Source organism: Psammomys obesus, unplaced genomic scaffold (genome assembly GCF_907164565.1).
Source record: "Psammomys obesus unplaced genomic scaffold, mPsaObe1.curated_primary_1811, whole genome shotgun sequence".
NCBI classification, from domain to species: Eukaryota; Metazoa; Chordata; class Mammalia; order Rodentia; family Muridae; genus Psammomys; species Psammomys obesus.
Genome location: NW_026596162.1, coordinates 4,388,901 through 4,401,771, shown reverse-complemented (window position 1 = coordinate 4,401,771; position 12,871 = coordinate 4,388,901). Strand labels below are relative to the sequence as shown.

General features: G+C 43.4%; 1 protein-coding gene across 1 annotated transcript in view; it reads left to right on the top strand.

Annotated features, from left to right (window-relative positions):
* Positions 1–11,026, top strand: part of Bloc1s5 (biogenesis of lysosomal organelles complex 1 subunit 5) — a 35,437-nt gene extending 24,411 nt beyond the window's left edge. The window contains exons 4-5 of the mRNA XM_055595117.1: positions 1,371–1,429; positions 9,658–11,026. Of these exons, the coding sequence (XP_055451092.1) occupies positions 1,371–1,429; positions 9,658–9,837 (239 nt within the window). The 3' untranslated portion in view covers positions 9,838–11,026. The remainder of the gene's footprint in view (positions 1–1,370; positions 1,430–9,657) is intronic.
* Positions 11,027–12,871: the final 1,845 nt, after the last annotated feature.

Below are 12,871 nucleotides of genomic sequence, written 5' to 3'. Positions count from 1 at the left end.
AGCTCCTCTTGTTTGGTTTTCATGCTTTCGTTAAGGAGAAAAAAAAGTGATTGGGAAGCTAATGCTCAGTCCATAGATATCTTCTGAGATCCAGGAAAGTTTGTTAACAGTCCTGAGGACGCAGCTTCTGAAAATGAGATGTGCTGACTGCATCCAGGAAGTGGAGGCTTCACAGATTTCTCAGAGAGAAATCACTGTCCCTGCTCTAGTGTGGACCTGGTTGGGCCAGCCCTCGCAGGGGAAGGAAGACAGACAGTTAGATGGCTTCCAGCTTCAGCAGCTATAAGAGCAGGTGTTCCTGTAGGGGTGTGCCTCTGCTGAAGGAGAGTCACAGTGAAAACAGGGACAGGAGGAGAAAGCGCTGTGTGAGGGCGGCGGAGGGAACAGGGCACTCAGCACACCATTACTCGATGCTGAGCGTGGGTGAAGAGCTGCTCTTTGTTTTTGCTTTTGAGATAAGGTCTTTGCTGTGGCAGAGGCTGGTCTGGAGCCCACTCTGTAGACCAGGCTGTTGTGAGTCTGTCGTTGAACCTGAGTCTTGGAGTTTTGGCTAGACTGTCTCTGCCCTCAGTGTTGGGCTTGCAGGAGCAGCAGTTAGAAATCCAAATTAGGTCCTCACACTTGTGTAGCCATGTCTCCAGCCCTGTTACATGATTCTTATTCATATATGTAATCTCTTAGCAGGCCTGTTTACTCTGCTTTCTCGTGAGTGGTCATATCCATCCTGAAGTCCTGTTGTTAGTTCCTCATTTGTAAAATGAGTATGACACTGGGTTGGACACTTGTAGGAAAATTGACAGAAAATTGTTCCAGGGGATCAGGAAGTGCAGAAGTCCTGCGGTGGGAGTGTGCTTGGAAATGATTTGGTGAATTTTCAAGCTGGGGAGAAGTAAATGTTGAGGCACCACCAGGATGAGTTAGAAGGCAGGAGCAGAGGCAAAAAGAGTGATGGAAAGCTGTGGAGGCCATCGAGGGGTCAAGCCTTGCCTGTGAGAGAACAGCAGCATGAGAGAGAGAGAGACAGGGAGTGGCCGAGAGGCTCAGACCATAGGCTTAATTGATCTGAACAGGACTGTAAGTTCATCTGGCGTTCTCCCTTTTCAGAGAGTATCAGTTTAGGTGGCTGTTGCCGACTTGTCAGGGCTTAGTGTTTCTATGCCTTTGAGTTACAGCTCAGAGCTCAAAAGTGGTGGTTTTTCTAGCTCTACTGCCCTGAATGTGTTGACAAAATGTACTTTTCCTCTAGCCACCCCCTCCAACTAGCAGTTAATATCTATGTTTAATATATTCCATTGAGATCTAAAGAATCCAAATAGGTGTCTTTCTGAGCAGAGGCCACTATTGAAATCCCACTGTCTGTTTTATTTCAGTGCAAGCAGCTAATAACTCCATCGGCAGACTCCAACAGAGAGAACAGGAACGGAAAAAGGTAAAGTAGGTGACCTGAGCAAAGGGATACATAATTCTTGGCATCTGTTATTATACTATTAGCAGTTACTTTTAGTCTGAAAGTCTCTGGACTCATTTTCTATGATACACTGACTAAAAGAGTGAAAGATGGGGCTGGAGAGATGACTCAGCAGTTAAGAGCACTGGCTGCTCTTCCAGCTGACCCGGGTTCAACTCCTACCAACCACATGGTGGCTCCAACTGGCAGTTACTCCAGCCCCAAGGGATCCAGTGCCCTCTTCTGGCCTCCTCAGGCGCTGCATGCATGTGCTGATGCAGGCAGAGCACTCATGCACATAACACCTACAGAGGAATGCCAGCACAGTGCTGAGTGAACCGACGGCAGGGACTGGAGTGGACACGCCAGCATGGAGAGCAGATACGTTTCAGTCGTGTGCTTTACCAACTGTCACCAGGGCTAAATACTTTCTTGTTTGCTAAGGTTAAGGCAGCCAAAGTTCTGGAGTCTTAAACCCATGAATACTAAGAAAAAGAGGCCAAAGTGTGCACCAGGGCCAAGTTACAGGAGCCTCATGTGATCTTAGCAAAAGGTGTGGTTAGGAAGCTGTGACTGCCCATGCCTAACCCCAGTTGCCAAGAAGAGTTCAGTTGCTGGTGGGTAGAAGGCGGCTGTGAGAGGGTAAGGAGAGGACATCAGCAAAGATAGGAGAAAGCAGTGACCAGCTGGTTTGGATCTAAATGACAGCTCTGGGTGAGTGTGGAGGATCTTGACTCCTGTGTTGCACACTTTGTCACTGGGGCACAAGAGCATTTCTGTTTGTGAGAAACAGTATCTGGTAGAATGCTGGCTACACATTTTGCTTTGTTTTTTGAGACAGAATCTGACATAGCTCAAGCTGGCCTTGTGCTTGTTCTGTAGCAAAGGATAGCCTTGAACTCCTGGTCTTCCTGCTTCTAGTTCCCAAGTTCTGTGATTTATACTTATTCTCCATGACTGACTTTAAAAATGAGTGTTTTGGGGGGCTGGAGAGATGGCTCAGAGGTTAAAAGCACCGACTGTTCTTCCAGAGGTCATGAGTTCAATTCCCAGCAACCACGTGATGGCTCACAACCATCTAGAATGAGATCTGTATACATAGTAAATAAATAAATCTTTAAAAAAAATTAGTGTTTTTGAATATACTGAAATGCCATTTCACCAAGGCTAAGTATAGAGCCAGTAGACCTTGCAAAAAAACCCAGGAACTACTCTGGGTTTTTTTCTCTTCAGATAGCTTAATAAATAAACAACCTTGAAGTTGTGAAAGAGGTGCATTTTCACAGACCAGCCATTAAATGAGAATTCCTTACATTCTTACAGGGATAAACCTTTAGTCTAAGCCCTAAATTTTTTAGTTTTATACTTGCCTGAGTACCAGAGCATTGGAAGTGTGTGCTACAGGTTCTTAAAGTTGTTTGTTTGGTTTTGCTGCCACTTTACCTCCTCCTGAAAGTTAGACAGGGCTGACGTTTTAGTAGATGCACGCACACACACACGTCACACACATAACATACATACATATTCACATGCAATACATATAACACATTCATACACACACTACAGATACATACATGCACACATATACATACACACGCACACATATAAACACACAAACATACACACACATTTGTCACAAAGGTAAAACTTAGTTCCTTGTACAGCAAGTATGTACAGATGAAAAATGATCCTTATTTGCACTTTACTGCCTAATATTATTCGTTGCCTTGGGTTATCCTTTTGGCCACATTTTATATATTTGAAAGGCACCCTGAACAAAGAAAGATGGGAGTAGTAATGGAATAAAATAGGCTGTTAACATTAATCAGTAATTCTTTTATGTTAAGACAATTTGTGGAATTCTGTGGGAAGTAAATTGATAAGCATCATTTGTCCAAATCCCATTTCCCACAATTGATATCTAAAAGCACATTCAAGAGAACAATATATGCCCATTCAGCAGTTGTTCAATGTGTCTTAAGAACTACCCTAACACAGAGTTGTGTTCTGGGTACTAACAGAACAGTGAACTGAAAATACAGTGGCTTGTGAAGTCTACTTGCTCTTAAAAAACGGGCCATGGAGAGGTGAGGCAGCCAGGGACAGCGGCCAGGGGGTAGACTTGGCTCCATGCACACACATATACTTGGCAGTCATGTCCAGCCATCCCAGTGACAGGGAATGGACTGTGAGGGAGGGCTTCTATCTCTTCTTGACTACAGACAACAAGTTCAGCCAGCTTCCTTTATGACGCTGTCCTGAGAGCAGTGGCGTCACACAGAGCCTTGGTGATAGAGTTTGAATGTGACTGTTGTTCTAAGCAAAACTGGAAAGTGCAGTAACATGAGCACATATGGCTCTAGGAAAAAGACTTGTAATAGTTTTTGTACGGACACTTCTTACGGAAGTCATTGTCCTTATGTGTGTTACTAACAGATGTTCAGAATCGTCCTGACGTCACGGGGCCCCTCAGGCTAGCCTCGGCCCCCAGAGGCCAGGATTACAGGCATTGCCCATCATGTTGGCTTCCCCAAGACCTTCCCAATCTCAGTTGCCCTGTTGAGAGTTTCCCCTGGTAGAGTTCCCCAGCCTGGGTGCCGCTGGCACTGTAGACCAGATGTGTAATGGGGTCTCCATGGGGCTGTCCTTGGCACTGGCTTCTGTCTGCCAGCTGCCAGTAACATCTCTCCCATCCTGTGTTCCCATGCCAAACATCTCTTCAAGATGAAGAGAACTTCTGGCTTAGAGTAGTAACGCGCAAAAGTGTTTCTCTTGTGTGTGCAGGCCTCGTTCACAGACGTGGGTCTAGATGTGCTTAGTTTCAGGGTCATTTTCCACTTAAATGTCTCTAATGTGATACTAGTAAAAGCCAGTTTATTATTAACCTTACTCTTCCTGTTGTAACTTAATTCGCTCATTTGACCAAGTAGATAGAAATGTTATTATAGCCACTGACCTTGGCTGCATAATTGAAGCACATTAACTAATTTTCTAAGCCATGAAACTCAGTACTCGTTAACACTGACTCATCCTCCACCCCCATCCTGGCATCCAGCATTCGACTTTCTGTCTGTCGGAATTGCACTCCTCCAGATAGGTCATATGAGTATACTCAGATGGGCCTTGAACTCACTATATGGTTGGGCATGGCCTCACTTGATGTGTAGCAGACGATGACCTTGAACCTCTTGACCCTTCTGCCTCCACCTGGGAGTGGTAAAATTACAGACCTGTATCTCCAGTCTCCTCTGCTCGGTTCTTGTTGTTTTGGTTTGTAGTGGTGCTGGAGATTACAGCCAGGTAAGCACACTACTACCTGAGCTATCTCTCTAGCCCAGGATGGCTTATTTCTTCAGAATTCGGTTTTCAGGACTCATTCACATGGTGGTATGCTACAGAATTTGTCATTTTTAAGGCTGAATAGGCACGCAGTCATGTATGTATATAATAAATATTCATGTACTACATTTGTGTGTATATATGTACATACTCACACATACTACACTTTATAAATCTGTATAGCTGACTCACTCACCCATGACTGTCCCAAATAATACTGCCATTGACATGGTTTACAAATATCTAGTCATGGCCTTTCCTTTAATTCTTTTGGGCAAATATCTCAGAATGGAATTGATGAGTCACATGGTTATTCTATGTCTATTTTTTTGAGAAGCAACCATAACATATATATACATACATACATACATACATACATACACACACACACACACACACACATATATATATATATATCTTTTTGAAGTATTGTATATTTCAGGTTAATTTTCTGTAGAATTGAATATTATTTAAAAGTTTATATTATGATAAGCATAGTATTTCTCTTAGCAGAAGATAATGAGGCAAATTCTGTGTAGACCAGAATCCAGGGGGTCTCATGTTGGAGTGTTTGCTCCTTCTCCTTCTGTGCTGATAGCATTTCTTCCCATCTCATTGATGAGCCCTTTCTTCTTGTTAGCTGGCAAACACAGTGTGTTTGATATTGGACACTTATGCCCAGGATCTTCTGAAAACAGCAATATTTGTAGATAGACCACATAGCTTCTTTTTTCCTTCAGCTTTATAAGTCATAACCTCAGCCAAGCTTCAGTTGATGAGCTTTCCAGTTAGCTCAGTTTCATTCACTAAGAGCATTGTCAGTACATGAGACGTAACTAACATACTGAAAGCAGGAGATTAAGCAGAGGAAAGTAGAGTGACTTGGTAGGAAAGCCACAGATCTTCATTTGGGTTGGGAGTTGTCAGCTTTCAACTTAATGGTCAACTGCCTTTGAGTTCAAGGAATGCTTGGCCTGATAGCAAAATGCTCCTTGTATCTTTGTATGTATGTATGTGTTTATATATATGTATATACATAATATATATATTTTTTATATATTTATATATATATAAATATTTATATATTTAGTATACAATATTCTGAACCTGCAAAATAGAAATACTTGGGGTTGAAGAGATGGATTATTGCTTAAGAAAACATACTCCTTTTGAGAAGGCCTAGTGGTTAAGAATCCCTGCTTGGCTTCCAGAGGACCAGAATTTAGGTCAGCACTCCCTTCAGGCAGCTCACGCCTCCTTGTTGGATCCAGGGGACCCAATGCCTCTTTCTGTCTCCAAGGGAACCCTTACACAGGCACACACACACACACACACATAAGTAAAAATAAATAAATAAATGAATAAATTTGAAAAGAGAGAAACATACCCCGACAGTGCCCCGCTCACAACCTCCTATAAATCCAGCTCCAGGGATCAGCCTTTGGCCTCCGAGGACACTGACTTCACACCCACACCCACACCCACACGCACGCACCCATGAGCGCACACACACTTTTTTTTTTTTTTTTTTTAAGAATTAGAGTGCTGATCTTTGATGCTGGCTTTACTGAGAATCTTTTTAACAGCCGTGTGGCTAACAGTGTAGGAATTAAACTCCTCCAGATAGGTCATATAGGTATACTCAGATGGGCCTTGAACTTAGTTGGGCGTTGCCTCAAACTTGATGTGTAGCAGCTGATGACCTTGAACCTTTTGATCCTTCTGCCGCCACCTCTGAGTGGTAGAGTTGCAGATCTGTACATCAGGTAGAATGAGTTGAACACACAGGTGGGAGGGCTGTGACTTTACCTGAGATAGCTGTGTTGTTTGAATTGTTTCAAAACCCCATTGCTAAAAACTTACATTAAAATGAAGTAACAAACACTGAACTGGCAGGGGAAAACAGTGGTGTGGTATGCTTTCTAGAAGCTTCCTGTGACTTGGATAGTAATATTTACCTTTTGGTAAGTACCCAGGCACTGAGCTAGGAGCTTAACAGGCATTGCCTCCAGTCTTCATGAGCCTTGTTCACGAACATGGTTTTCTTCAGTTCTTTAACGTGATCAGTGTCATGCAGCTGGTGGCCCATGGTCCTAAATTCGAGACAAGGCTCCTGTGCTGCCTTCCATTCTCTCCACTGAGCTGCACTGACTGGCTGTTGTTGGCTAGGGAGGGCAGCCTAGGCAGCAGCTGCCTCATGGAACAAATCAAAAGACCAGCTAAGCCATTACGGTTTTTCATTAACAAAGAAAGGAGAAAGCTGACATCTGAGCGTGTGCTAATAGTCCCTGTATTTATTAAACAGAAAGATTAGGGCTGACAAGGTGGCACACAATAAGTAAATAAATAAAGTTGAACAAGGTGCCATTTCATGAAGTGTTTATATTTTTTTCTCCTTAGCATGTGGCTTTCCCTTAGACCCTCAGAGTTTTTGTGGTTTTTGTCTTGTTTTCAAATTTTTCTTCAAAGTAATTTAACAAACTTTTTATGTTTTATTCAGTTTTTGGAGAATTCCAGCCTGAAAGACTAACAACTTAAAACAATAATGTGCCATTAAAATGGTTGTTTAAATTGTTTCACAAATGCACTGGACGCTGGAACCCTTGAGTAGCCCTTCCTTCCCACCTCTCCACTGGCTACTCACATCCCAGTGTTCTGTGCAGCATATTTCAGGGGAACGTTTAACAAAACCGCATCTTCACAGTCATTTTAATTCTTACTTGAAAACTCTTGGTTCTTGAAAATGTTGACAAACTTGGCAGAAAACCTGTAGCCAGAGCCTTTTTCTCTCTTGTAAAAGGAGTGCTTAGCAGCCTGTGTAAAACTGCCTTTCCAGAGACCTGCTGTCACCCATGGTAGGAAAGGCTAAACAGCAGCCCAGCTGTTAGGTGAGGGACAACGAGAGCTACAGGTGTGTGCTTAAGCCTTCATTTATTTGTCTGTAAAATGGGATAGTATGAGGCTACAAGAGGGACGTTTAGAATTGGGAGGCTACACCGAGCAGGTAGTTTTGGGGTGAATTTCTTGGGTGCTGAGAGCATATGCCCCCTCGCTAGAAACAGCTCACGTTTCCCTAGTTTCTGCGTTAGCGTTCCGTTTACACTGTGTTCTCTGGCCTCCTTTCAACATTTTTAATTAAGCTATAATTACGCTATTTCCTCTTTTCTTTTTCCTCCCTCCAGCCCCCTCCCTCCCTCTCAAATTCATGGCTTCTTTTTCTGATAAATATGCTGATGCACATATGTGTGTGTGTGAATAAACATGTAAATAAATAAATACAACCTGCTAGGTCTATTTAGTGTTGATTTCAGGGGTATTGAACACCAATCACAGGGCTCATCCTGGGAAAGACTTAATTCTAATGCTCTTAGCAATCATTAGTTGCCTGCAGTTCACTGTCTAGGGTTAGAGCATGATGAGATGTTTCCCCTTTCCTGTCAGCATGTTGACTGGTATTATCCTGTTCAGGTCTTTTTTTTTTTTTAGGTAGCCGTATTGTTGAGATGTCATGGGCGTAGCTTCCTAGTCATTTCTAGGAGGCACAGTCTCACAGCAGACTCTCTGGTCCTTTGGCTTGTTCAGGCTTTCCATGTCCTTTTCTGAGATGTTCTCTGAGTCTTCGGTGTAGCAGTTGGGCTGTAGAGGGCTTAATTGGGGTTGGGCACCCCATGGTCAGTTGTCGTCTTCGTTTTGCCGAGCTGTGGGTCTTGCTGCAGGAAAGCTTCTTTGATCAGGAGAGCAGTGACCTGTAGCTGGAGCTCACTTGGACAGCTACTGGTTACGGCCCGGGTTAGTCCCGCCGCTGCGCCTGTGGGGTTGTCTTGCCGCGCTGGTCAGGGCTGCGGTCCACAGCCGTCAGATGCTTTCCTCGTTCGACAGCTTGCATACGACCTCTGGGAGACCTCAGGAAGGAGGTCAGATTCAGCTCAAACCTTCCAAGTCTGTATCTGAAGTACGTGGCAATTCAGCTTTACCTTCAGTCTTTGGGAAATAACTACAAGCAGCAGTAATAACCTATCTTATTTTGGAACTCTCTTGGGCTTTCTGGAATTGGTATACAGGGATTTAGAAGGACTTTACATATTCTCTCTATTTGTCATAGGTTCTGGAGCTTGTTTCATAGAACTTAGTCTGAATCCAAATCCTTTTCTTTCTGTAGTATTTTATCTGTAATTTTTTGTACTCAAAAGAAAGCAAACCTTTATTGGTGTAGAAATGTTAAAAAGCCATCTTGAAAATAACTTAGATATTTGACATAAGATGGTGATATCACTTTAAAAACTAGACTGAACCAGAAAATGTCTTAAGTTCTCCAGCAACTGCTAGTTATTTTAACTTCTTACAGTGACTTTTCAGTATAGATTTTTAGACTTGATTAAAACAATATATAATTAATCAGAACTTTGAGAGAAAGAAAAGGGTGAAAAAAAATTGTTATTTAATGAGACTGGACCCCTGAAGGCAGCTGGTGGCAGAGCACTTGCCCAGTGAGCTCTGGACTCTGAGCTCATTCCCCAGTGCCAGTTCCAGTCACTAGCACCATAGGACGCTGAACATTTTAGAAATTGTAGAAACGTGAGTATCCATGTTCATTTACAGTAAGGAAAGTTTTACATGGTTCGGACAGCATACGTTTGTTTGTTTGTTTTTGAGGCAAGGTCACTCTGTACCCCAGGCTGGTCTTGAACTCACAGTCTTCACCTCCCAAGCGGGGTTGCAGGCCTCATGTATAATGCTCTAGTGGATGTTGAAACTTTGAGCTCTGTGACTATCTGCTGGTTGTCATAGTGACTGTCAGTTGATAAAGTTCTCTGTGTGGTTCTACATGTGTCTGGAAGACGCCATGTGGCTTTCGTGTTTTCTTTTCTCAGGTGATTAATGAGCACTTGACAGCTAGTGAGAAGCAGCGCCTGCTCCAATGGGAGGAATTCATGAAAGGACAGCCAGAGCGGAGAGCGCAGGTGGATGACGAGCACAGGAGGGCCATGGAGAGGCTCAAGGACCAATATGCCGAGATGGAGAAAGACTTGGCGAAGTTTTCCACCTTTTAAGAATTTGATCTGCAGAGACAGATGGATGAGAAAGCACTGGCTTCCCCCAAATCCCCCCACACCGCGTAGCCTCTCCTTCAGGTTAGCAATACACTCAGTGGCACTCTTAGGTCTGAAGAGAAACTGCTGCAGCCAGACAGATGTGCAGTGGAAGAAGAGTGCTTATGTGCCTCAATGTGGTCATTTGAAGAAGAGGAGGGGAAATGGGACAACTTTATTGCTAATCACATTTGTTCTTCTTTTCAGTGATTAGCTTAGAGAGCTGTGCATGTAGATTTCTGCAAGAGTCCACTTCATTTTCACCAAGGGTAAATGGTTTGTCATTGTGGATTAAATGACAGGTGTGATAGCTGCCCAGCCCAGCATCCCTGGGGAAGGGTCAGGATAGCCTCTTCTGTGACAGAGATGCCACAGTGGGCTTTGAACAGCTTGCTTGGAAACACCAAATTTGGCAGTGCAATGCCATGTGTTTCACTGGGTGACAAGACATACATGATTGATGGCCTTGTAGTGCTTAATATTTTCATCTTCTAAACTATGCTTAGGAGAAAAATCTCACCAAACTGTATTTTGACTTTTTCCGCTCCAAGAACCATTATCTTGCCCATAGTACTTGCCTTGCTTTTGTATCCATTTCACCGTGGGCAAGAGCTCCAAAGATTGAGGTCTGCTCATGCTTCTCCTGCTCAGTAAGTAGTCAGCAGAATCTGCCAGAAGTTCCCCCAGCCCAGACTATGGAAGATGGGCTCTGGGTGGGCCAGAAATGCTCGTCCACACAGCACACGGTCTGTGTTAGAGGTAAACCTCTTCGTATTAACAGCTGATCTCCAGCAGGTGTGCTGGATGGAACGCCACTGCTCGTCACCACTGTGATCTTCTGCACGCCCGCACCTCACCTAAGGAGGAAGCACACAGAGTTGAATTTGCTGTAAACTAAACAGAAGGTCATGCAGTCATTTGAGGAGATGTGTAGCCAGTGGATGCGAGGCGCAGATGAGTCTTTGTAGTGTTTTGTGTTGCTCTCCAGTAAAGAAAGGCAAGCAGGAAAATTCCTAACTCCCCTCTGTTATCTCAGTGTTCTCACAGCAGGAAACTGACAGTGCTGGCCTGTGCGAATGTATGGCCGCCTGTGAAAGCTTCATTCTTGGCTCATGTTGAAATGTGATTAAAGCTAATAGAGGAGATGAAATAAGTATTTGAGATTTCTTTCAGTAACACTGAACTTCTGCCAACTTTCTGCGTCTGCTACCGTGGGCCTGACAGGTTCATCAATCATCCTGTGGTCCCGGACTGAGGCGCCCTTGCTGACACAGAAGCATGCTGGAATTTTCTTAATTCTCTCTCGGTGGATGGAAAAGAACACTGCCAAAAATATCCCACCCGTGAAAAGGGAAGGGAGGGGGCCGCAAGTAAAAATCCTCTTTGTATCATAGGCACTTTTTGGCATGCTGTTAGTGACCACCACACCATTAATAGCTGCTGTCACCAAATCAGAATTCTCTGTGGCCATGGGCATGTGTGCGGTTGTCACCGCACACACAGCACAGCAAAGACTTCTGGTTCTTCATCTGAGCCACACACAGATAACAGATCCTGTACCTCCTAAATTTGTATATAGCATATACCTTTCTAAGGAGTGTAGACCAGGATAGAGTTTTGAAGCTTTACCTGTTACCGTATGAAGTTTTTTGTAGCTCAGTTTCTACAAGAGTCAGTTGGTTTGCCTTCCTGTTGTCATTTTCCCCTCCTTTCCAAATCATTTTTGTTACATATTTTTCTATAACAGATTTCAGTTGCATAATTTCCATTTGTGCTGTATTGAACACAGATACTGTGGGTTATGTGTGGCTCACAAGATTACAGTGATCAAATGACCTAATTTTAAACCATTAGAAAATGTTGATTTGAGTGTATTTTCTGGTTTTAATTGATTTCTCCCTGACATGTGAGGTTTTCTTTTAACATATATGGTTTTAAATTTTGCTTTTATTATTGAGCCCTCCTATGGTTGACCTCTAGTCAGAGAATAGGACCATAGAAGATTGAATTGTTCAGATTCATCAGGGCTTGTGTTGTAGTACAGACATGGTCAGATTTCACACCTGTCTCACAGTGCTTAGAGAATAGGCACTTCCGTCTGGGTTCGCTAGGGCAGACCTGCTCTGGGCAGGTTTCTGTCCCGTCTTCTTCTGTGATCTTTTGGATTCTACAGTGTGTTCTATGTTCCTTTTCTACTGGCTTTACTATTTTATCTCTAAAACTATTAATTTTTGTTTCATGTGTTTTGGGGTTTGTTGATAGCTACGTTCAGCCCCACCAGATGTGTTTCAAAACTAAAGTGGGTTATTTTTCTAGTCATCTTTAGCTAGAAAGTATAATCCATTCACACCGCTTAAGACTACTAATATATTGGCATTGACTTGTATCATTTTAAACTGTTTGACATTTGTTTATCTGTTCATTAGGGGAGGACAGGCCTCCACACATGTGTGGCCATCAGAGGATAACTATGGAGTCAGGTCTGTCTTGTGCCATTTGGGTTTCTGGGGACCAAACTCAGACTCACCTTATTTTATCTTGAGTGTTTTGGTCTCCCTATCTAACTCTCTCACAGACCTCTTTTTCCATGTACCTCTCTTATACCAGTTTCAAAATCAAACACTCAATTTTTAATCTTTCATGCTCACCAGAAAATATAACACGAATTAGTAGACAAAAGCTAAACTTCCTGTCCTCCCCCTGTTAGACACGAGAGCTTCTGGACAGTGCCTCATTTCCTCCCTCAACTTAGAAATCTAGAACTTGAGCCCTATCTTGTTTGACCCCAGAGCGGTTTTGTACACAGTCTGCAGCCACTCACGCACAGCTGTGTTTGATTCCCATGGAAAGCTGACGGGGCGCAGCTGCAGGGCAATGGTTATTTGTTCCCTCCCTGTTTCCCCGGTTGTTTCTGAAATGACAGCTGTCCCTTTGGTCAGCATGTCTTTGTCCTCCCAGGCTACTCTCAAGATTCTTCCCCTTCGTGATAGTCAGA